The following is a 26,898-nucleotide window of genomic DNA, read 5'->3' as shown; positions in this document are numbered from 1 at the left end:
GTGTCAGTGGTAGGAATAGTGCCCCATCATTGGTGTCAGTGGTAGGAATAGTGCCCCATCATTGGTGTCAGTGGTAGGAATAGTGCCCCATCATAGGTGTCAGTGGGGGGAATAGTGCCCCATCATTGGTGTCAGTGGGAGGAATAGTGCCCCATCATTGGTGTCAGTGGGAGGAATAGTGCCACGTCATTGGTGTCAGTGGGAGGAATAGTGTCCCGTCACTGATGTCAATGGGAGGAATAGTGCCCCATCATAGGTGTCAGTGGGGGGAATAGTTCCCCATCATTGGTGTCAGTGGTAGGAATAGTGCCCCCATCATTGGTGCCAGTGGTAGGAATAGTGCCCCATCATTGGTGCCAGTGGTAGGAATAGTGCCCCATCATTGGTGTCAGTGGGAGGAATAGTGCCCCATCATTGGTGTCAGTGGGGGGAGGAATAGTGCCCCATCACTGATGTCAATGGGAGGAATAGTGCCCCATCATTGGTATCAGTGGTAGGAATAGTGCCCCATCATTGGTGTCAGTGGTAGGAATAGTGCCCCATCATTGGTGTCAGTGGGGGGAATAGTGCCCCATCATTGGTGTCAGTGGGGGGAATAGTGCCCCATCATTGGTGTCAATGGGAGGAATAGTGCCCCATCAATGGTGTCAGTGGGGGGAATAGTGCCCCATCATTGGTGTCAGTCGGGGGAATAGTGCCCCATCATTGGTGTCAGTGGGGGGAATAGTGCCCCATCATTGGTGTCAGTGGGGGGAATAGTGCCCCATCATTGGTGTCAGTGGGGGGAATAGTGCCCCATCATTGGTGTCAGTGGGGGGAATAGTGCCCCATCATTGGTGTCAGTGGGGGGAATAGTGCCCCATCATTGGTATCAGTGGTAGGAATAGTGCCCCCATCATTGGTGTCAGTGGTAGGAATAGTGCCCCATCATTGGTGCCAGTGGTAGGAATAGTGCCCCATCATAGGTGTCAGTGGGAGGAATAGTGCCCCATCATTGGTGTCAGTGGGAGGAATAGTGCCCCATCATTGGTGTCAGTGGGGGGAGGAATAGTGTCCCATCATTGGTGTCAGTGGGGGGAGGAATAGTGCCCCATCGTTGGTGTCAGTGGGGGGAGGAATAGTGCCCCATCGTTGGTGTCAATGGGAGGAATAGTGCCCCATCATAGGTGTCAGTGGGGGGAATAGTGCCCCATCATTGGTGTCAGTGGGGGGAATAGTGCCCCATCATTGGTGTCAGTGGGGGGAATAGTGCCCCATCATTGGTGTCAGTGGGGGGAATAGTGCCCCATCATTGGTATCGGTGGGAGGAATAGTGCCCCCATCATTGGTGTCAGTGGGAGGAATAGTGCCCCATCGTTGGTATCAGTGGGAGGAATAGTGCCCCATCATTGGTGTCAGTGGGGGGAGGAATAGTGCCCCATCATTGGTAATAGTGACACCAATGATTGGGCACTATTCCTCCCACTGACACCAATGATACTTACCTTGCTGACCCCTGCTCCAGCCTGGGCTCGCTCCCTCCCTCCCTCTCCCATGGTACAAACACTTACCGGTCAGATGGCTTCCTTCTCCAGCCGCTTTCCTCCTCTTCACTCGCTCGTGCTTCGCGGTGCCGCTCGGCTCCTCCTTTCCAAGCTCCACCTCCTCGCCGGTGATTGGCCGCCTGTGTGCCTCTCTTGAGCTACAGTTCCGGCGGCCAATCACCGACGAGGAAGGATTGATCCCGGGGGTGTGTCCAGATGACAGGAACGGCATGTCATCCCGCCCACACCTGCAGACGGATCAAGGAGCGGTGTCTCTGTTCCTAAGGCCATCGGAAATATGTGTTTTCCGATGGTCTTAGGCGACCCCTGGGAAAGTGTCGTTCGACCCCCAAAGGGGTCGCGACCCCCAGGTTGAGAACCGCTGTATTAGGGGGAGGAATAGCACCCCTTCATTGGTGTAAGTGGGATGAATAGTGCCCCATCATTGGTGTCAGTGGGATGAATAGTGCCCCATCATTGGTATCAGTGGGATGAATATTGTCCCATCATTGGTATCAGTGGGAGAAATAGTACCCCATCATTGATGGCAGTTTGATGAATAGTGTCCTATTGGTGTCATTGGGGGGAAATAGTGCCCCATCGTTTGTGTCGGTGGCAGGAATAGTGCCCCGTTATTGGTGTCAGTGGGAGGAATAGTGTCCTATTGTTGGTGTCAGTGGGTGGAATAGTGCCCCATCAATGGTGTCAGTGGGAGGAATAGTGCCCCATCATTTGTATCAGTGGGAGGAATAGTGCCCCATCATTGGTATCAGTGGGAGGAATAGTGCCCCATCATTGGTATCAGTGGGAGGAATAGTGTCCCATCACTGGTATCAGTGGGAGGAATAGTGTCCCATCATTGGTATCAGTGGGAGGAATAGTGTCCCATCATTAGTGTCAGTGGGAGGAATAGTGCCCCATCATTGGTGTCAGTGGGAGGAATAGTGCCCCATCATTGATGTCAGTGGGAGGAATAGTGCCCCATCATTGGTGTCAGTGGGAGGAATAGTGCCCTATCATTGGTGTCAATGAGAAAAATAGTGCCCCATCATTGGTGTCAGTGGGAGGAATAGTGCCCCATCATTGGTGTCAATGGGAGAAATAGTGCCTCATTGTTGACGTCAGTAGCAGTAATTATGCCCCATTGTTGGTGGGAGGAAAGGAATAGTGTCTTGTATCAGTGGGAGAAAAAGTGCCCCAAGGGTGGATAAAGCCAAAGGGCCATATCTGGCCCCTGGGCTGCAGTTTAAAGACCACTGCCTTAGAGTGATGACAGCAGTTTTACCAAAGAGGAGGTGAGGAAAAATCTATCCCAGGGACACAGATAGAAATAATAATCTGACAGAGGTTCTAGCTTTCCCTTAACTATAATGTGTTCTTTGTGTTGCTGATGGAGAATACTCCTCACTTACTGTCTGGTAAAACATTTTCAGCAGGACAGTAAGTAAGGGGAAATCTCTCAAAGAGAGCAGCAGATGGCAGTAAAACCTGTCAGAGTTCTAATCCTTCCCACAATATCTAAAACAATACAAAAGCTTTGTTAGACATACAGTTTCAATAATTGTGAAGTTCAAGGATGAATTTCTCGACACTGTCTGCAGCTATAGAAATCAATTAGGGCTTGTTATACAATTTATTTACTGCTTACTAAGAATATAGAAATATTTAAATGTCCATAGCCTAGCCACAATTCTTATTTTGACATAACTAGGTCAAGTCGGGTGTAATGAGCTCACCCATCTACCCAACAAAATGTAATGCCATCATTATACAATATAAACAATGCCATTGAGAACACATTATGAAAGGAAATTATCTGTACCTCTTACCCTAATCCCTGTTAGGCTCAGAAAGAATGGTACTAAGGGGCATATTTATAAACAATTCATGGTGCAAAACTGCATGCATAGTACATTTTTTCTGTGAGAATGCAAAATTGACTGATACTAGGTTGTTTTCTCTCTAGGTTGGATTTCCTTCATTTATAACAATAGTGTGAATCAGGAAAATACCACACTATGGCCACTAGTTAGAGCTTATGATCATAGAAAATAAGTATTCGTTTACTATGATTGTCAGCTCCATCTATCGGTCATAATGTAGTATTTTTCCTGATTCGTGTTATTTTGATGAATGAAGAAGATTTGACTTGGAGAGAAAACTTTATTCAATTTACCATTCAACTTATCAAACCTTCAGGAGATGGATTGCTGATTTAGACCATTTCAAATAGTGACCTGGTGGGGTCTCCTTTACTTGCTGCTAAGTATTCAAGACTTTGGGTGCCACACTTCCACAGTTTCTTGGCTGCTGGTGCTGCCAAACAAATACTAGCTAAGTTGTCATTAATGATTAACTTCTATTGCAAACTGACTCACATATAATACATGAAAGTTGGACAGATTAGTGTGCTGATAATGGGATTTTACAAACATATTGGAATTTGTTGTAAGAATTGCTTAACTCACATCTTTATGGTGGTGACGCTGTCACTATCTGCACCCTCGCCTTGTATCTCTGAGGTTCTCAGTTTAATTTTGGATGTTTTATAAATAATACCAATCTGTACAGCGGGGATATGGGCTGGCACCTGAGCTTACAGTTCTCTGTTATACTGATAGCAGCTTTCATACTGTGATGCCTAGTACACACTAAAAGAAAATTGTTTTTTCACGAAGGTGTGTATCATGATGTAACCGAGAATGGTATTAACTTGTATGAAAATGCTCGACCAACAAAGGTAAATGTAGGCAAACGTAGTTACGTACTATTGTAGCAGAAGAGGAAGTGTAGGGTTATCCTTTGCTCTTGATCATGAGTGTCTTTTTCTGTTTGAACATTTCCATATGATTACTGCACACATTGAACGAAAATTGGACGTTGTGTTCACATATGATAAAAATGTTCAACTTGCACCTTTGATTTTTGTCATCCGAATAGTTGTAGTTAGCCATCAAAAGCACTCTCTTGTATTAAAAGAGGTATAGACTCCAGAGAGAGAGATATCATATTACCCCGGTACAAATCATTAGTAATACCTCATCTGGAATATGCAGTTCAGTTTTGGGCACCAATTCACAAAAAGAACATTGGGGAACTGGACAAAGTACAGAGAAGGGCAACCAAACTGATAAGAGGCATGGAGGAGATCAGCTATGAGGAAAGATTAGAGGAACTGAATTTATTCCCTCTTGAGAAGAGGAGATTAAGGGGGGATATGATCAACATGTATAAATACATCAGTGGTTCATATAGTGAACTCGGTGTAGAGTTATTCACCCTGAGGTCATCACAGAGGACAAGGGGGCACTCTTTACGTCTGGAGGAAAAGCAATTTAATATCCAAACATGGAAAGGTTTCTTCACAGTGAGAGCTGTGAAAATGTGGAATAGATTCCCGCAAGAGTTGGTTCTGGCCAGCTCAGTGGATTGCGTTAAAAAAGGCCTGGATTGTTTCTTCGATACACAGAATATAACTGGATACTAACATTTATAGGTAAAGTTGATCCAGGGAATTTCAGATTGCCTCTCAGGGGATCAGGAAGGAATATTTCCCCTGCAGGAACAAATTGGATCATGCTTTGCTGGTTTTTTTTTGCCTTCCTCTGGATCAACTGTGGGTATAGGATTATAACTTTTTTTTTTTCTATGGTTGAACTGGATGGACTTTTGTCTTTTTTCAGCCAGACTAACTATGTAACTATATACTAATGAACAGATCGACCAATTGTTCCTCTTACGGAAATTTTCCTCCTATCTTCTTATCATGTGTACAGGCCTTTAGCCTTAGGTGAGTGTTTCAGAAGTATCTCCCAGAATACACTGTTACATAATGCTAATGGAAGCTGGGTTCTTCTGCACCTCTGGTACCCAAGACAGGGTGCAAGCCTTTGGGAAGGAGGTCAGTGCAACTTACTAGATCTCTGTAAGGGCCCATTCACACTTGTGTGCAGGCATTTTGGTGCGCTCTGATGTGTGATACCACTATTGCACTAGGAAATTTGGATATATTGTTTCATATATGGTGGTGTTATGAAACAATATATTGTCATTACATATGTAAACGCATGTCACAGGCATTAGTGTGATTTTGAATTATAGTTTGGAGTTTCTCTGAGCGATTCACTATTTTATCATTTATAGATAATGGGCATAGAATATACAAATATTTACACTGTACCTGCACACATCCACTGAGAAATTACTTACTGTATAATGAAATGATCTTTTAACTCTTTCAGCCTCTATATACCCCCATGGCCCAGAGCAGTTTTGCATTTCTTCTAAGGGCCTGTTTATCTACTTGAGCTCCAGTAGATTTTATCCCCTTCATGACCAGGCCATTTGTTTTGCTATTTAGCACTGAACTACTTTAACTTGTAATTGTGCGGTCATGCAATGCTGTACCCAAACAAAAGTTATAACATTTGTTTCACACAAATAGAGCTTTCTTATGGTGTATTTGATGACCACTAGATTTTAAATGTTTTGCGATATAAACTAAAACACACCAAAAGTTTGGAAAAAAAAAACCAATATTTTTTACTTTCTGCTACAAAACAAATCCAGTAAAAATTTTAAAAATTATATTTCTTCATAAATTTTGGTCAAAATCCCCCATGATCCCCTACTGTCCGGGGGCCCCATGAGTTGTCAGTCCGCCCCTGATCACACATTTCACAGAGCCTGCCTTCTGAACTACAGAGGTGCTGAGAGGAGGAATTCCAGGAGTGAGTACAGGAATCACTGTTTGCAAGCAGCAAGGTACCATGGGATATGTAGTCTTTAGAAATTGGAAGTAAATGGCAGTGGAGAAGTAGCAAAGCATGGAGGGAATCCACAAAGTTGTTGAAAGAGATGGCAAGTAGACAGACAGAACTCACAACATGAAAGGAGATTTTTTTAAGGACATACAAGGATGACTTTAGGTGACATCATCTTGCAAAAATTATTTTATTTTCTATCCAATCTATAGCCAAAAATATGTGCTGTTTATAATACTACTAAAATTCTGTTTCTAGTTCAAAGCATGACAAAAACAGTTACAAATTACATGAAGGTTACTTTTTTAGATTTTGTGCATTTTTTTAATGACACAAAAAAATTAACAAACAAAAAAAGTTTCAAAAACACCTAAAATATCAATGGTTTAAGGGTTAAAAAAAGAAATAAATAGAAAACTAACATAAAACAAATAGCTAAGGGGGATGGAGTTATTTATAACGAATTAGGGTTAACTAAGGGTTAACCTTTTTTATATTTGTAAGGTTACTTTAACTGACATCACTGCAGATCGAAACTCATTGCGTGCTACAGTATGTACGCCCTGTACACTTGGGTAAAGTTTGTTTTGGAGTAGGTAGCACGCCTAAGGTAAAAGAGTGGTCAGAAAAACACAAAAGCATTGTCAGCATATAACAGGTTTCAGTTTTCTGAAGCTGTTGTATTTATTTTACTGTTTGAAGTATGACTGCAACACTAATGCAATAACCAGCAGGGTCTCTGTCCATTATTTAGTTAAAGCACCACAAACCGAAAATGCTATTTAATTCATTTTTAATATTTACAGCAAACTCCCCCATCCATCCATGTCTCCATGCTTTATTTTGTTGAGAAATCACTAAGAAACTCCCCCCCCCCCCCCCTAGCATTTCTGACCATGGCCATCTTGAGTAAAGGCAGATGATTCATGTAGCATTTACTTCCTGGAATCCATCTGCGCTTAGCTCAGACATGCAGGCAGGAGAGCGTGCTTAGCTTAGAAAGCCCTTCCTCCCTTCCTCCAGATAAAAGAAAAGGCCCACGAAGACTCCTGGGATGTATGACATCATTTTGAGCTAGGCCAGAAACCAGGAACTAACTGAAAAAAAATGTAAAATAAAAAAGTTTAAAACTATTAACTACAATCTACCTTCCTATCTATTTACGAATGCTAGCAGCACAGGGATTAAACATAGTTAATATTGATTGAGTTTAGTTCTGCTTTAAGTAGTGCAAGACTGTAATACAGTACATTTATATTTATAGCCAGATGTGTAATATCGATATTAAAGCAGAACTCCAGGGAAACAGGTAAATACACTTGAAACACACTCATGTGAATTGTATCACCTGCAGAAAAAAAGATTTGTAATCCTAATCAGTCACTTTTCTGATTCACATACTTCTGCTTGAAAGGACAGCCAGGAGGGTGACACCACTTTCTAAGTTACACTTAAAGAAATTCAGTAGTGTCATTGACTGCAGCCTGGCTTACTCCTCCTGTCAGTATGCTTCCTGTCAGCACATGTGTATATAGCAAAGTCTATCAGGCTCCTCCTGTGTTTCCCTGACTGGTGCTGTGTAGGGGTGACACGATGCAGATATTAACCCCTTCCTGCCTGCCCTGGTGTCTCTAAATATTTCAGAAAGCCCAGGGGCAGGAAGGATAGACTATCATGTGACCACTGTGACAGTGGTCACTTGATTGGAATCCTGTCCTACTGGCTACCAATCTTTACCTTGGACCGAGCTGTCTTTGACAGCTCGGTCTTTATGCTGTGAGCATGTTCTCAGCACATAAATATCTTCCACTTAGGGGTGCATATGTGCAGTGTGTGGGCATTAATGCCTACCCTTTTGCCACCGAACATATGTGTTGGGCAATCTTAAAGGGGTTAAGATGCAGGTACTTTTGCTTGTTTGTAAAAAGAAATGTAATTATTTTTATAGTGGAACTAAATGATTTTCTGCCCCTAGGACTTTTGTCATAATGTGTATGCATGCATAGCATATTTGCACATTATGGCACACTTACCTTTCAAAGTGTTCTCCTTCAGTGATGTGATGGCTGCAGCTCACCCTCATTACCGCTCACATATTGTGCTGGACTTATGGTTTTGGCTTCTTCAGATATCATGATTGGCCGCCCAGGGATGACGGAACTCTGCGTATGCACACGAGAGTTATTTCGCTCTGGCATCCAAGATTGTACTCTAAGCTGCACATGTGTGGACGATGGTGTACAATTAGGAAACAAATGCTAGCAGGGTAAATGTCTGTGCATGCACGCTGAAATGACACTATCCAGCCACCCAGTGACTACGCTTCATATTTTATTGTCCTAAAGCACAGTACAAAAGAAAAACACACAACGGCAAAGGAGTTTTTTGGGCAGAAGAGACATAAAAGTACCTGCTAGCATTTTTTCTAAACTTTAGTTCCACTTTAAATGGTGTTTTCATATGTGCCTGGAGTTCAGCTTTAATAGCCCTTGTTAATCTTTCAGATGTGTAGAAACAAGAAAATCTGTTGCCCAGTGCTCATATACATATTCCCAGATCATTATGACACTTATAACCTGATATGGTAGGAAAGACATCCCCTTGGGGATCTGATAATCTGTAAATATATTGATACCTAATAAATGACCAACATCCGTCCACAGGTGTCTTTTCACTAGTCGATGAAATGTTAATGAATAATAATTTATAATAAATGGAACAGGCTGACATGTAAACAACAATTGAATAATTTGTCCTTTGTGAAAACCAATTTTTTAGGATCCTAGAACAGAATTCATAGGCACTTATGGGTCACGGGGTTTTTTTAAAAGACGTAAAACTGCATGAACTGCCTCAATCAAGCCTTCTCCAGTGTATGCGCTGCAGCCTTGTATTTCCCAGGGTCGATCGTCATAATTTTCCAGTTTAAGTGTGTTCATAAGCTCTTCAGTGGACAGAGCATCAGGTACATCCTGTTTGTTAGCCAAAACCAAGAAAGGAACTCTAGCCATATTTACATTGTCCAACACAGTCAGCAATTCTAGAGTGGCGTCTGGAATCCTGGCCTTGTCACTGCTGTCCACCACATAGATGAGAACATCCGTGTCCTCCAGGTACTCTTTCCAGTTGGGGCGCAGCTTGTCTTGACCTCCTACATCCCATACAGTGATAAAAACATTTTTAGCTACTTCCAGGGACTCCACATTGAACCCAACTGTTGGAAAGGTCTCTACTGTCTGATTTAGTTTAAGTTTATATAAAATTGTGGATTTTCCAGAAAAGTCAAGTCCCATCATCACCACTCGTGATTGTTTCTTGTGTACAGGCTTTGAATTCTGTGCTCCCATGATGAAGTCCTAAAAGAAACATTTATATATATTATTACATACATATTGATGTACATAGAGGTTATGAGCATTACCAAAAGAAAAGGAGTGATTTGAGCTCACCTGGCACCACATTCCCAATGACTTTTAAGGTGCCATCAAATAGGACAAATAAATTATATAATGAAAAGATGAAGATTGGCCAAGGGACTTTGCAAGGCACACAAATTATATTTAAAAAAATCCCCACTTTTTTAATTTAAAAAAAAAAGACATTAAAAACATTCCAAAAAAGCAATATACAGAATACATCAAGCTTATAGTGTACAGTATATACAAGTAAGAATGCAAGAGTTACATAACACACGCTCTCTGCACAGAATCTCAACGCCTTTCGTGAATCAGCATTCACTTCTTCAAATGTATATATATATATATATATATATATATATATATATATATATATATATATATTTAAAATCAGTCCCCGAGTTACGAACAAGATAGGTTCTGTAGGTTTGTACTTGAGTTGAATTTGTATGTAAGTAGGAACAGGTACATTTTTAACTTAATACTGAACCCTACGGACTAAGACTGGGATGCCATTAAAGTTAAATTAAAATACCTCTTTATTGAAAGAGTATGAAAAAGGTGGCACCAAGGATTTAAATATGTCACCAACATATCCTATTACAGGTCTGTACCATCTTATACAGCCATATCACAGTACATATGTATGTTGTTATTTAAGTAGGTTAAAGCCTTTAGCAAACATACATAGTCTGGCTGAAAAAAGACAAAAGTCCATCTAGCTCAACCTTTAAAAAAAAAAAAAAAAAGTTATAATCCTACACCCACAGTTGATCCAGAGGAAGGCAACCCCCCCCCCCCCCCCACCAAAGCATGACCCAATTTGCTCCTGCAGGGGAAAAAGTTCCTTCCTGATTCCATGAAAGGCAATCGGATATTTCCTGGATCAACTTATAAATGTTAGTATCCAGTTACAGTTGTGACCAAAATTATTCAACCCCCAATGCTGTAAAGGGGTTTAGGGACTATAGTGTACATTTGGAATTGTATTCAGAATCAAATCCTACAAGGACGTTGTAACTACCCAAATGCAACTAAAATGACATCAATTGTTTATGTAATACAGTAGTAAATGGTTCTTATGTGGTTTCTTCATTGCCACAATTATTCAACCCCTTAAAGACTACCACTCTGAAGAACAGAGGTTCATACAGGTGCTTTCCATCAGGTATTGAAAACACCTGTGGATGTCACCGAGCAGCAATCAAGCATAATAAGCACCAATTAGGCAGCTTTAAAATGACTGTGATACTCAGCTCCTTCTAGACATTTACTGGTGTGGTTACAAACATGGTGAAGGCAAGAGAATGGTCCAGGAAGACAAGAGAAGAGGTGATTTCTCTTCACAGGAAGGGCAATGGCTATAAGAAGATTGCAAAGATGTTAAACATACCAAGAGACACCTTAGGAAGCATCATTCGCAAATTCAAGGCAAAGGGCACTGTTGAAACGCTACCTGGTCGTGGCAGAAAGAAGATGCTGACTTCGACTGCTGTGCGCTACCTGAAGCGTAGAGTGGAGAGAAGTCCCCGTGTGACTGCTGAGGAACTGAGAAAAGATTTGTCAGATGTGGGTACAGAAGTTTCAGCCCAGACAATAAGACGCACACTGCGTAATGAAGGCCTCCGTGCCAGAACTCCCAGGCGTACCCCCTTGCTGTCTCCAAAGAATAAGAAGAGTCGACTGCAATATGCCAAAAGCCATGTGGACAAACCACAAAAGTTGTGGGATAGTGTTCTGTGGACTGATGAAACAAAATTAGAACTGTTTGGGCCCATGGATCAACGCTATGTTTGGAGGAGGAAGAACAAGGCCTATGATGAAAAGAACACCTTGCCTACTGTGAAGCATGGTGGAGGGTCAATCATGCTTTGGGGCTGTTTTGCTTCTGCAGGTACAGGGAAGCTTCAGCGTGTGCAAGGTACCATGAATTCTCTTCAGTACCAGGAGATATTGGATGGAAACGTGATGCAGTCCGTCACACACCTGAGGCTTGGGAGACGTTGGACCTTTCAACAGGACAATGATCCCAAGCATACCTCCAAGTCCACTAGAGCATGGTTGCAGAGGAAAGGCTGGAACATTTTGGAGTGGCCATCGCAGTCACCAGACTTAAATCCGATTGAGAACCTCTGGTGGGACTTAAAGAAAGCAGTTGCAGTGCGCAAGCCTAAGAATGTGACTGAACTGGAGGCCTTTGCCCATGAAGAATGGGCGAAGATACCCGTAGATCGCTGCAAGACACTTGTGTCAAGCTATGCTTCACGTTTAAAAGCTGTTATAACTGTAAAAGGATGCTGTACTAAGTACTAAGATTGAATGTCACTTGGGGGTTGAATAAAACTGATAATGCTGTGAGCACAGAAAAGACATTTGTGGTTATTTCATTATAACTGTTATGTTATATTTGTCTGACCTACAAGTGCCTCTTTAATGTAAATGTAAGCAAGATGACTGAATGATCAAAAGCAATGTCAAACTGGCCAAAACACTCAATTTCAGTGGGGGTTGAATAATTTTGGTCACAACTGTATATTCTGTGTATCTAAGAAAGAATCCAAGTAATCCACTGAGCTGGCCAGAACCAAATCTTGAGGGAGTCTATTCCACATGTTCACAGCTCTCACTGTGAAGAAACCTTTCCGTGTTTGGAGATTAAATTTCTTTTCTTCCAGACATAAAGAGTGCCCCCTTGTCCTCTGTGATGACCTCAGGGTGAATAACTACACCGAGTTCACTATATGAACCACTGATGTATTTATACATGTTGATCATATCCCCCCTTAATCTCCTCTTCTCACGAGAGAATAAATTCAGTTCCTCTAATCTTTCCTCATAGCTGATCTCCTCCATGCCTCTTATCAGTTTGGTTGCCCTTCTCTGTACTTTCTCCAGTTTCCCAATGTTCTTATTGTGAATTGGTGCCCAAAACTGAACTGCATATTTCAGATGAGGTGTTACTAATGATTTGTACCGGGGAAATATGATATCTCTCTCTCTCTGGAGTCTATACCTTTTTTAATACAAAAGGGATTTTGCTCGCTTTAGAAACTGCAGCTTAGCATTGCATGCCATTATTAAGCTTGTGATCTACCAAAACTCCCAGATCCTTCTGCACCATTGATTCCCCCAGTTGTACCCCCCCCCCCCTAGTATGTATGATGCATGCATATTCTTAGCCCTCAAGTGTATAACCTTACATTTATCAACATTAAACCTAATTTGCCACATAGTTGCAGTGCATTGAGGTTGGCTTGTAAATTGAAGACGTCCTGTAAGGACGTTATTCCAATGCATAGCTTGGTGTCATCTGCAAAGACTGAAATGGGATTTTTAATCCAAGAACCTATATTGTTCATAAATATATTAAAAAGTAAGGGTCCCAACACTGAACCTTGGGGTACACCACTGACAACCCCAGACCATTCAGAGTATGAATCATTAACCACTACTCTCTGAATACGATCTTTTAGCCAGTTTTCTATCCATTTACATACGCATTTTTCCAAGCTTGTAGACTTTACCTTACACATTAGCCGTGTGTGGGGAACTGTGTCAAAAGTTTTTGCAAACTCCAAGTATACCACATCCACCGCCACCCCTCTGTCCAAGGTTTTGCTCACCCCCTCATAAAAAGATATCAGATTTGTTTGACAACGTCTGTCTTTCATGAATCCATGCTGTCTGTTGCTTAAAATATTTTTTCCAGCAAGAACTCATCTATGTGGTCTTTTATTAAACTCTCCAATATCTTCCCATCTATAGAAGTTAAACTAACAGGTCTGTAATTACTTGGTAAAGATTTTGACCCCTTTTTAAATATTGGCACCACATTGGCCTTACGCCAATCCAGTGGTACTATGCCAGTCATTAAAGAGTCCCTAAAAATTAGAAACAATGGCTTTGAAATGACAGAGCTCAATTCTTTAAGGACCCGTGGGTGTATGCCATCCAGTCCAGATGCTTTATTCTGTCTAAATATTTTTGGATCATATCAATTGTGAGCCAATGTGGATCATCTGGAGCTGTGTCAATACCATGCCCATTATGAACAAGAGCTCCTCCATGCTCCTTTGTACACACAGAGCTGAAGAAGGTATTTAATAAATTTGTCTTCTCTTTGTCCCCAGTCACCCACTCTAGATTATTTTGTAAAGGGCCTACATGCTCGGACCGGACCTTTTTACTATTAATATAATTGAAGACTATTTGGGGGTTGGTCCTGCTATCTTTTGCAATCTGTTGTTCATTTTCAATTTTTGCGGCATTTATTTCCTTTTTGCATATTCTGTTATATTCTTTTCTGTGTTGTGTTCATTGATCTCAATATTCCCTTCCAGTCTAAGTCTTGGAGAGCAGCGCTCAGCCTTGGAAAATTAGCTGTCTTAAAATTGTGCGTTTTTATTTTTCCCATATGTGCTTACTGTTTACAGCTAACAATAAATGAAATCATGTTATGGTCACTGCTACCCAGATGTTCTTTTATATGGACATTCGTAATAAGCTCTGCATGGTTTGACAATACCAGGTCTAGCAGAGCATCATTCCTAGTTGGGGCTTCTATGAACTGTACCATAAAATTGTCCCTGTAGTAGGTTTAAAAATGTTTGCTCTTTAACTGTTCCTGCAGTACCATTACTCCAGTCAATTTCCGGGTAGTTAAAATCCCCCATTATTATCACTGTCCCAGCCCTTTTGATCTGTGCAAGAAGTGAAGTCTCCACCTCCTCATTAACTCTGGGAGGCATATAACAAGCTCCAATGATTACCTTTGTAATACGCACCCCCATATGCAGTTCCACACATAATGCTTCAGCCTTATCACACTCTCCATCAACTAGGACCCTCTTTCACACTCGCTCTGAGATCATTGTACAATATACGTTAAATCTACATGGTATAGATGGTAATTTATCTTCAATATGTTTCATGATAGGCTTCATCAGGAAGATAAAGGTAAGTAATAAAGATCTGTCATTCAAATAACAACTAGCACAGAAAAAAAAATTGTACCAGCCGCATCCCCAGGATTTCTCCACGCTATTGTGTGACCTGCCACAGTGCCTCTGTTGCTCGGTGTGGTACCACCGCTGTGGAACTTGGTTGGTCCCATGCGGCAATTTCCTCTGACCACCAGGTGACACCTTGGCTCCACCCCCTTTGCTTCCAGTATGGCAGATAGTGGTCGTGTGACAAGTGCCAGGAGCCTGCACATGCTCCCTAGCATATGATGAACATTTAAGTGTCAACTGATGCTGATTCTTGCCTGTAGCAGAATCAGTTTAAGGAGGGTGGTTACAATGTTTGCGTGTCAGTTGACTGGCCATTGTATGCAAGTTCAAAAAGGTATCTTTGTACCAGCAGACCCACTAACTACAAAAATATATTCTAGTTCTGTAAGGGAAAAGGCTACAGTGCTAAGGTGGTTAAATATTCCTGAAATTTTTTAACAATGACAGAGAATATGTAAGCTATACATTTATTTGAAGAGTGGGAACATTACAATTTTCTTCATCATATGGAATGTTCGCTTTATTCCAGAAATCCCTTACTTTTTCACTTGTACAAATATATACATCAGTAATATACAAAATCATAATACTAGAGGGATTACATAGTGTAATAAAACACAATTTGGCATTCCGGGGTCAATTCACTAACAGATAAATATCTCATGCAGTTGTTCAGTAAATTGGTATTTACAATATCTTGATAGTAGTCATTTCAATGAAAAACATGTGTTATTCAACGCATGCCTTGGCTTCTTGTTTTTTTTGGGGGAGGGGGGCAGGTGTGTGTGCCTTATTTAACACTTAGTTTAGTCTATTTACCTCATTTTATTTTTGTGAGGAGCAGTACCTAGAGAGCTTTCAGATTCTGATGGGCCCCCTACCCACAGACTCACACAATCATTGCGACCGGGTGGTATAGATTAGAACATGAGAGCAAGGTGCTTTGCCATGGTAGAACCCATGTTAAGGGCATGTGACCTTGTATAGTTATTTAGTCCCAGCCAGCCTGGCTGTATGCTCTAATAAGGGTCTGGTATGGATTTTGGGAGATCCCATCTTTTTTGTCATGTTTTTGCATAGTGTTCAGGTCTGATATAAAAATTTTGTGAAACCCTACACCATGGTTTTGTTTTTTTGTGATACCCCCCTTAAAATACTGTATATACCAGACCTGAAGGGGAAGGCCCAACACTTTTTTTGTTTTTTTTGCTTTAAACTGTCATGTAATCTTAAAACAAGGTAAAATTCATACACTTTTTACACTGGTACATTGGTTTACTTTTAGTGCAGACTTTCCTTCATAATTATTTTGTACATTTGGCAAATACTGACTACCATTAGATAAATAGGGATTTGGGTTTTTTTTGTGAACTTACTTAGATAAAAATATGGCAATCATTTTTGCATTATTTACAGACTTTGCAATATTTATTGCAAATTCAATATTTTATTTTAACAATTTGGTTATTTTATTATTGCATGCAATATTTTAAAGAAAACATATATTGCATGCAATAACTATCAGTAAATTGATCCCTCTATCTCAGATTATTTAACCTTCTTGCAGGTGACTTGAACCTATAAGGTGCAGTTACGGTGACAATGTCTTATTGTGAAATGTATTGTGCTTACATTTGCTTTGATATGGTGCTCTTCATTTGTTCATTGAAAGCTATGCTATATTGCACCTGCATGTCACGTACAAATGTTCCCAAGAAACCTAATAAACTTGCTTTGAAAATTTCAATAAATTATGTGGACAATTGGTAAAATGTTTGTAGTCAAAACTTTTTGGCTAGAACAGGAGATGGTTAAAATCTCTGTTAGTTTATTTTTTGCAGTATGTGTCCTGTTTGGGAGTTTTTCCTTCAAATCCTATCCTAGAAACATTTACTACAACAGGAGAAAATTTCAACAAAGCTGTCCCCAGAATAGATTACCCCTTTGGAAGATTTTTCCTCATCTCTTTTTCTGGTGACAACTCTATAAGTTTGGAATTCCCATTGTATTGAATTGTATTCATTGCTATTCAAATTTATAATGGGGATGTTCCTATAGGTTAAAGTAGGGAATACAATGTAGAGGGGTACCGTGACTGATGTGTGGCTTTCCCATAAATAAATAAAAAGCATGCACCCGGGGTACCTTATTTAGGTTTCATTTGATGGCTAACAGAGCTACGTGATGAGGAAATTGTGTATTTAATAAACAGTATACAATCAATGGTCCATCTTGGTTTACAATTTACCAGTTAGCTATACTGTAAATCTATTTTGGAAAAAACTTTTCTTTTAGGGTTCTCTTAGTTTTACAGATACTTGAAAACTCTTCTTCTTGCCAAGAGACAACCTTATTGGTTACAGACTTGGTCACCCACAGCTATGGGTATTCTTGACAGGTGCCAACTGTCCATATTGTGTAAGGGACAATAGAAGGGGTACTTCAATCGACTTATACAGTTGTGTTCAAAATAATAGCAGACAGACATCACTAACCTGATCAATCACTGTTTTTGGTAGAAATGATATTTCTACATGGCAAATAATTTACTAGCAGGTGTAGTAGAATAATAGAAATCCAACAGACCCAACAGTCATGACATGCATGCTGCTGATTCTGTGTCATTGAATCACTAATTGAAAGGGGCATGTTCAAAATAATAGCAGTGTGGAGTTCTATTAGTGAGGTCATTCATTCTTTGAAAAACAGGTGGCAATTATTGCCCTTATTTAATGAAGGAAGGCAGCAAATGTTGTACATGCTGGTTACAGAGCATTTCTCTCTGAAATTCTGAGGAAAATGGGTTGTTCCTGACATTGTTCAGAAGAACAGCGTACCTTGATTAAAAAGTTGATTGGAGAGGGGAAAACATATAAAGAAGTGCAGAAAATGATAGGCTGCTCAGCTAAAATGATCGCAAATGCTTTAAAATGGCAACCAAAACCTGAAAGACGTGGAAGAAAGCGAAAAACTACCATTCGAATGGATAGAAGAATATCCAAAATGGCAAGGACTCAGCCAACAATCAGCTCCAGGAAGATCAAAGAAGGTGTAAAGTTACATGTGAGTACTGTTACAATTAGAAGACGCCTATGTGAAGCCAAGCTATCTGCAAGAAGCCCCCGCAAAGTCCCACTGTTGAAAAAAAGACATGTGCTGAAGAGGTTACAATTTGCCAAAGAGCACATTGACTGGCCTAAAGAGAAATGGTGCAACATTTTGTGGACTGATGAAAGTAAGATTGTTCTTTTTGGTCTAGTGGCCGGAGACAGTTTGTCAGACGACCCCTAAACACTGAATTCAAGCCACAGTACACTGTGAAGACAATGATGCATGGTTGCGCAAGCATCATGATATGGGGATGTTTCTCATACTATGGTTTTGGGCCTATTTATCGCATACCAGGGATCATGGTATGCCGATAGTTCGCTCTGCGCTGTACATTACAAAGGGGGACAGAACATGTGACAGAACAATAATACAATGCAAAACATGAGGGGGATTGAGGGCCCTGCTCTTTCAAGCTTACAATCTAGTAGGGAGGGGATGCTGGCACAGGAGGAGATAGCTGTGGGGGATGGAGTGGTAGGAAGAGTGGAGGAGGTCGGCAAGTTAGCAGGGGGTGGGGTAGGCTTCCCTGAAGAGATGGGTTTTCAGGGTGTGCCTAAAGGAGAGGAGAGTAGGTGATAATCTGATTGGTTGGGGCAGGGAGTTCCAGGGGATGGGTGACACCCTGGAGAAGTCCTGGAGGCGGGCATGGGAGGAGGAGACCAGGGAACTAGAGAGAAGGAGGTCTTGTGAGGAGCGGAGTGTGCGTGCTGGGTGGTACTTGGATATTAGGTCAGTGATGTAGTTCGGGGCAGTATGGTGGACGGCTTTGTACGTCAGTGTTAGGATTTTGAATTTGATCCGTTGCGCAATCGGAAGCCAGTGGAGGGATTGGCAGAGGGGGGTGGCGGGGATAAAGCGGTTGGAAAGGTGAATGAGTCTGGCTGCCGTATTCAGGATCGACTGAAGCAGGGAAAGCCAGCGGCGAGGCAGGCCAGTAAGGAGGGAGTTGCAGTAATCGAGTCGTGATATGATGAGGGAGTGGATGAGCTGTTTAGTGGTTTCTGGGGTTAGGAACGTGCGTATTTTGGTGATGTTGTGGAGGTGGAGTCTGCACGAGCTGGTTAAAGATTGGACTTGGGGCTGAAAGGATAGGTTGGAGTCCAGAATGACACCAAGTACTCTGGCCTGCGGGGCGGGATTGATGGTGGCGTTGTTGGACATAATGGAGAAGTCAATGGGGGGTGGTGTCCGGGCTGGGGGGAAGACAAGAAGCTCGGTCTTGGAGAGGTTCAGTTTAAGGAAGTGGAGTGACATCCAGTCAGATACGTCGCTCAGTAGGTGTGTGATTCGATCAGAGACTGAGGGGGTGAGGTGGGGGATTGAGAGATAGATTTGTGTGTCGTCAGCATAGAGGTGGTAGTTGAAGCCGTGAGAGTGTATGAGTTGGCCAAGGGAGGAGGTGTAGATGAAGAAGAGAAGGGGCCCGAGGACGGAGCCTTGAGGGACCCCAACAGAGAGGGGGAGTGAGGGGGAGGTGGTAGCATTATAGGTAACGCTGAAAGAGCGTTGTGACAGGTAGGATGAGAGCCAGGAGAGAGCAGAATCTCTGAGGCCGAGGGAGTGTAGTTTTTTGAGGAGGAGGGGGTGGTCGACTGTGTCGAAGGCCGCAGAGAGGTGAAGGAGGAGGAGCACTGAATAGTGGCCATTAGCTTTGGCGGTTAGCAGGTCATTGGAGAGTTTGAGTAAGGCAGTTTCGGTGGAGTGTAGGGGACGGAAGCCGGACTGTAGGGGGTCGAGGAGGTTGTTGTCGTTGAGGTGAGAGCATAGGCAGGTGTAGACTAGGCACTCGAGGAGTTTGGAGGTAATTGGAGCAGGGAGATGGGTCTGAGGTTGTTTAGGTCATTGGGGTCCAGGGAGGGCTTTTTAAGTATGGGGGTGATGTGTGCATGTTTCAGAGGGGAGGGGAAAGTGTCAGAGGAGAGGGAGAGATTAAAGATGTGGGTGAGGGAGCGTAGGATGGAGGGGGAGGGAGGTCGTAGGAGTTGTGAGGGGATAGGGTCGAGGGGGCAGGTGGTGAGGCGGGCATCAGAGAGGATCTTGGAGACTTCCTCGATGGTAGTAAGGTCAAAGGTGTGAAGTGTTGGGGGGGCTTCAGTATGAGGAATGAAGGGTGGGGTGGAAGTGGAGGTCAGAGCAGTGAATACAGAATACTTGAAGAGGTCATGCTGCCTTATGCTGAAGAGGAAATGCCCTTGAAATGGGTGTTCCAACAAGACAATGACCCCAAACACACCAGTAAACGTGCAACATCTTGGTTCCAGACCAACAAGATTGACGTTATGGAGTGGCCAGCCCAATCCCCGGATCATAATCCAATAGAAAACTTGGGGGGCGACATCAAAAATGCAGTTTCTGAGGCAAAACCGAGAAATAAAGAACTGTGGAATGTAGTCCAATCATCCTGGCCTGGAATACCTGTTCACAGGTGCCAGAAGTTGGTTGACTCCATGCAACACAGATGTACAGCAGTCCTCAGAAACAGTGCTTATACAACTAAATATTAATTGATTCAAAGGAAAGCAAAATCTTCAAACATTTTTCAGTTTATATAGTGAATGTTTGAGTTTGTAAAGAAGAATACAAACACTGCTATTTTTTTGAACAGTCTAATACTCACTTTTCTTCAATTTTTTTTAGAGGAACAACACAAATTTTATCTATTTTTCTTCATGTTTTGATTTGGAATAGAATGTATAGTGATCCCAATGCATTTGTGTGTATGGAAATAAAAGCTATTAGAAGGATTTTGAGCTTTATTCACTTTTTTCAACACACTGCTATTATTTTGAACACAGCTGTACATACAGCTTTCATTTAATAATATCTTCAGTCCTGAACAATCAGGATATAACTGTATAAAAGGGTTGGTGATGCTAGCCAGCTGGCAGATTACCCAGCTGGATGCAGAGAATGTTTTGTTTCTGTCTGCCATTGTGCACCGCCTTTAGCTAAGACATATTTAAGGGGAGGGGGTGCACATAAAGGCAGACCCCACTAAGAATAATCATCATTGAGGAATGATTGCACTTTTCTCCATACCTCAGATAACACATTGTTGTAAAGGGATACTTCCCTTCTTTCTACCAGGTCCAGGCCACGAACAACTGTTTCTTTGTTACATAACATTTTAGCCATTCAGAAAATCAATGGGTGCTATAACATACACTTTCAGCTCTCAGAAGTGCTTTTGTTGGCCTCTCAAGGTTAAAGTGTTACTAAACGCACAACACCTCAGTCTGTTTATGCAGCAAAACATGCCTGTTGTACTCACTGTGGAGCTTAAGGGGTTAATTACACCTGCACAGTGTAAAAAGGCCTGTCTTCTCTGATCCTCCCCTTCTTTTGCTGTCCCCAATCTGTCTGGCAAGTCTGCACATGCTCTGTTTGGTGTACACCGTGTTCCAAATTATTATGCAAAATCTATTTAAGTGTCACAAAGATTAAATATTTTGTTTTTTAGTTTAACTCATGGATGGCATTGTGTGTCAGGGCTCTTTTGATCACTGAAAACAATCTCGGACACCTGTGATAATTATTAAATGATACAAAATGATGTAGCACTTATATAAACATACCCGATATAGTGACCCCACAGTAAATCTACTATGTCATGGGTCCCACATGGGCCATATATAGTGAGTGATCAAAAACAGACAAGGGGAAAAAAACTCCTATAACCACATAAGGATAATAATCTCGTGACCCCTTCAGTCCACAATAGGGACATAAACCTATAATAAGTGTGTCCCTACACAGGGATTGACAAGGACTATAATGTGAATAAGGAACAGCACTGCAAAACAATCAACACATAAAAAAATCAACACGTATCAAAAAAGTCCAGTGATCTGTGTCACATTCCTTCTTGTCATGCAAATAAGAGGAATGTGTGTGATCCCACACACCCTTGAATGTAGCGCCATCTTGGAACCCCCTTTGTTTCTTTGCCTACACCCAACATATGGGAGAAATGCGGTATTATCTACTGCTTATGTGAGTTTGAATTTCGCCTATTAGACTTTTATTATTAAACGGTCTACACTATGGAGGATGTCTTTTTTTGTCTTATGGGTATTTGAGCTGTGATTCAAACTCACATAAGCAGTAGATAATACCGCATTTCTCCCATATGTTGGGTGTAGGCAAAGAAACAAAGGGTGTTCCAAGATGGCACTACATTCAAGGGTGTGTGGGATCACACACATTCCTCTTATTTGCATGACAAGAAGGAATGTGACACAGATCACTGGACTTTTTTGATACGTGTTGATTTTTTTATGTGTTGATTGTTTTGCAGTGCTGTTCCTTATTCACATTATAGTCCTTGTCAATCCCTGTGTAGGGACACACTTATTATAGGTTTATGTCCCTATTGTGGACTGAAGGGGTCACGAGTTTATTATCCTTATGTGGTTATAGGAGTTTTTTTCCCCTTGTCTGTTTTTGATCACTCATTATATATGGCCCATGTGGGACCCATGACATAGTAGATTCACTGTGGGGTCACTATATTGGGTATGTTTATATAAGCGCTACATCATTTTGTATCATTTAATGCTTTTAAGGCCTATTGGTGTAGGATCAGATGTTAGCAGCTGTTGTTTATTCTCTGTGATGTAATTTTTTCCGGTATTGTGTTATATTACATAAGAGCGCAGGAGGACTTTGTATATTATTTTAATTTCTCATCTTACCTGTGATAATTAGATTGGCCGGTGAGCCCAATTTAAGGAAAAACTACTAAAGGAGGGTGTTCCACATTATTAAGCAGAGCACCATTTTCAAGCAATATGGGGAAGAAAAAGGATCTCTCTGCTGCTGAAAAGAGTGAAATAGTTCAATGCCTTGGACGAGGTATGAAAACATTAGATATTTCACAAAAACGTAAGCGTGATCATTGCACTATTAAGAGATTTGTGGCTGATTCAGAGCACAGACGGGTTCGTGCAGATAAAGGCACATTGAGGAAGATTTCTGCCAGATCCATGCATCGGATCAAGAGAGCAGCTGCTAAAATACCATTACATAGCAGGAAACAGATATTTGAAGCTGCTGGTGCCTCTGGAGTCCCATGGACATCAAGGTGTAGAGTCCTCCAGAGTCTTGCAATTGTGCATAAACCTTCTATTCGGCCACCACTAACCAATGCTCACAAGCAGAAAGGGCTGCATTGGGCAGAAAAATACATGAAGACTAATTTTCAAACAGTCCTGTTCACTGATGAGTGCCGTGCAACCCTGGATAGTCCAGAGGGATAGAGTAGTGGATGGTTGGTGGACGGCCACCCTGTTCCAACAAGGCTGCGACGTCAGCAAGGCAGTGGTGGAGTCATGTTTTGTGCCAGAATCATGGGAACAGAGCTGGTCAGCCCCTTTAGGGTCCCTGAAGGTGTAAAGATGACCTCTGCAAAGTATGTGGAGTTTATGACTGACCACTTTTTTTCCCTGGTACAGAAGGAAGAACTATGCTTTCTGTAATAAATCATCTGCATGCATGACAATGTACCATCTCATGCTACAAAGAATACCTCTGCATCATTGGCTGTTATGGGGATAAAAGGAGAGAAAAAGTCATGGTGTGGCCTCCATCCTCCCCTGACCTCAATCCTATTGAGAACATTTGGAGCATCCTCAAGCAAAAGATCTATGAGGGTGGGAGGCAGTTTACATCCAAACAGCAGCTCTGGGAGGCTATTCTGACATCTTGCAAACAAATTCAAGCAGAAACTGTCCAAAAACTCACAAGTTCAATGGATGAAAGACTTGTGAAGCTGCTATCAAATAAGGGGTCCTATGTTAAAATGTAACGTGACCTGTTAAAATGTTTAAAAAGTTAAAATGTTGTTAAAAGTTTGATTGAAATAGCTTTTGATTTCAGTAAATATGCACTTTGCATAATAATTTGGAACACAGTGTATATTGCTAGAGAGGGTTTCGGTTTGTTTGTTTTTTTCGGGAGAGTGCATGTGATCGGCGCAGGGCCAATCAGCACTGTCCAGACAGAGGATCAGGGGTTATGCAGACTCATAAGACAATCAGAGAATGAAAACTCCTCTTACAAGATTAACTACTTCCCGTCCACCCTATAGCAGAAATACTGCTACAGGGCAGCACGGGTGCACAAAATCACACCATTTGCGGCCTCGGCTGTCAATCACTGAATCCCGGCCGGTCGTTACTCACCGGCACTTAGTGCTCGCCAAGTATTACCGACGGGGGTGAGAACTGTATATAAATAATACAGTTCTCTCCCCTCTCAGCTCCTGCACACTGCTTTGTATGGTTCTGTTATGCAGTCTACTCTGCTTACAGTTGAAAGAACACAGTTAACCCTTTGATCGCCCCACATGTTAACCCTTTCCTGCCCAGTGCCAATAGTACAGTGTCAGTGCATTTTATTAGCACGGATCAATGTATTGGTATCACTGGGGCTGTCAGTGACAGTCAGTCAGTCCCCCCCAGTGTCAGAATGCCCTCTGCAGTCCCGCTATAAGTCGCTGATTGCCGCCATTACTGGTATAAAATAAAAAAATCCAGTATATATACATTTGTAAACGCTATACCTTTCACGTAAACCAATTAATATACATGTACTGGTATTGTTTTTTTTTTTTTTTTTAGCAAACACGTAGCAAAATACATTTTGGCCTAAATTTATGACAAAATTTGATTTTTACATTTTTTTTATTGGGCATGTTTAATAGCACATAGTCAATATTTTTTTTTCTCAAAATTGTTGGTATTTTTTTGTTTATAGCGCAAAAAATAAAAAAGGTACAGGCAATCAAATACCTCTGGAGGGAAAGTGGTTAACTAATGTTTGGCTGGACACATATATAATAGGCTTGTGACTTCTAGTACTGATGAGAAAAGGTATTTAGCAGTTTATATTTACTAATATAATTGCATTTCCATGTTCTGCGTATTGTGGGAGACCAGATATGGTGAATGCAGAGTCCTGGGTTAAGTAACACTTTCACTTCTCCGCAGTCTGATCATCATGCTTGAATCTGTCACATGACTTGCAAAACATCAGGCAGTGCATAACTACTACAGTATAAGATATTATGTAATAGTTCCTTGTTCTCCTCCTGACTTTAATCATTAATATAGTATTTGTCTACTTATATGGCTCTGCTGATCAGTACACTATGTGCCCATTTCTGAATAGAGCAAACTTTCAGCATGCCTGTGTAAAAACTCAAACGGTCAGTAAAACAAAACCCGTATTTTTGTTTTTGGGTTGATGATTAAGCAATAAACCAACTGACAATGTATATCTTATGAAGACATATGTATGCTTGGGCTCCTGGGTCTGTACTCCTGCTGTTGCCATTAAGAAGAGTTTCCACTCCCCCTGACAGATTTTATGTTTATTTTAAATTAGGTAGAATGCAAGAGGAGGCATTGGAAGATGCAATGACACCCAAAACCAGGTGGAAGGGAAGAGAGTCAAAAAGTATTGTGATTCACTTTGAGTGTATCCAAGACAAATAGGAAGGGGCTGACTCAACCCACTAGGGTAGGAATTTCCAAACTATGGCCCTCCAGTTGTTGAGGAACTGCAAGTCCCATGAGGCCTTGCAAGACACTGACAGCCACAGGCAAGACTCCCAGGAGCAGAGGCATGATGGGACTTCAACAGCTGGAGGGCCATAGTTTGGAGAGCTCTCCACTAGGGTATAACTATAATATTCCTTTTGGTTGGATTGACATCTTAAATTGGAAAAGTAAAGTTCTCCCTCTACTTGTGCATGCATCAAAAGGCAAATGGTGAGTTGTTGAGTTTAGCACCAAACTCTTAAATTGGAACTAAACGTAATTTGTAAAACAAAAATGTGAGTAGCAGCCTTTATTGCAGAAGAGAAATGCAATGTCTCTGTAATAATACACACTTACCTGCCAGCTAACAGTTTTCTACTTAATGCACACTGACATATGCAGTGCAGCTCAGTATTCTTGGCACACTCTGGCTGTGCCGGTATGACTGAGTCCTGTGCACATGCACCGACCAATCAACTTGCGTCACTGTTCTGCGCTGAACCCAGCAAGCCCTCCTCTCCTGTTTGCCCTGGGTGCCTGTGTGTGACATCACTCGGGAAAAGAGAGGAGGGCAGGTGGGATCAGAACACCAGATACGGTCCAGAAGCTTTCCTGAGCTACTCTACCGCTACACACCCCAGTATTGTGCCCTCCAGTACCGTTTCCTCCTGCCCCCCTCTGTACTGTGCTTTACTAGGCCTCCTATACTGTTCCCTCCTGCACCCCCCATACTATTCTCTCCTGGCCCCCCTGTACTGTGCTGTTCCCTCGTGCCCCCTCCACAGTTCTCTCCTGGTCCTCCTGCACTGTTCCACTGTGCTCTGCCCAGCTGACCTTCTGTACACTGCATATCTCAACTTTGCCCCAGAATTGAGCATCTGTGCAAAAAAAAAGCAAGCACAAGTTTCCTCACCCTCCTCCTAACCGCCGGAGACAGCTCCCCAAACCCTAGCCCCCCATCTCCCCACTCCCCCTCTTGGCACCCCCCTACTCCCGCCAGCCACCGCAACCCCCTCAACCTCGTATCTGTCCCCCTCCTCCCCGCATCCACCCCTCCTCTCTCGGTTGCACTCCTGAACGCCCGCTCGGTTTGCAACAAGCTCACCGCCATCCATGACCTCTTTGTCTCCCACTCCCTCAACCTGCTAGCGGTCACTGAAACCTGGATCCAAGCCACTGACTCCACCTCCCCTGCAGCCCTCTCCTATGGAGGCCTCGTCTGGACCCACTCACCCAGACCGAGCGGCCGCAGAGGCGGTGGGGTCGGTATGCTCCTGCCACCGCTGAGCACCTTCCAGGTCCTCCCTATCCTTCTCCTCCTTAGAGGCCCACTGCATCCGGCTCTTCTCTCCCACCCCCCTGAGGATTGCGGTTATCTATCGACCTCCTGGTTCCACATCCCCCTTCTTTGACGACTTTGCCGCCTGGCTTCCCTTCTTCCTCTCCTCCGAGCTACCGACCATCATCCTAGGTGACTTCAATATCCTCATCAACGCCAACAGCCCAGCTACTTCCCAATTTTTGGATTTCTC

At 42.3% G+C, this 26,898-nt stretch overlaps 1 protein-coding gene across 2 annotated transcripts in view; it reads right to left on the bottom strand.

Annotated features, from left to right (window-relative positions):
- Positions 1-8,604: 8,604 nt before the first annotated feature.
- ARL11 (ARF like GTPase 11) overlaps positions 8,605-26,898 on the bottom strand; it is a 74,416-nt gene continuing 56,122 nt past the window's right edge. For both annotated transcript variants that reach the window (XM_089654379.1, XM_089654380.1), the window contains exon 2: positions 8,605-9,642. In XM_089654379.1, coding sequence (XP_089510505.1) covers positions 9,091-9,633 — 543 coding nt within the window. In that variant the 5' untranslated portion in view covers positions 9,634-9,642 and the 3' untranslated portion in view covers positions 8,605-9,090. The remainder of the gene's footprint in view (positions 9,643-26,898) is intronic.

Source organism: Staurois parvus, unplaced genomic scaffold (genome assembly GCF_062004578.1).
Source record: "Staurois parvus isolate SC_StPar_1 unplaced genomic scaffold, SC_StPar_1.0 ptg000761l, whole genome shotgun sequence".
Lineage (NCBI taxonomy): Eukaryota > Metazoa > Chordata > Amphibia > Anura > Ranidae > Staurois > Staurois parvus.
This window is presented reverse-complemented; position numbering and strand designations above follow the sequence as displayed.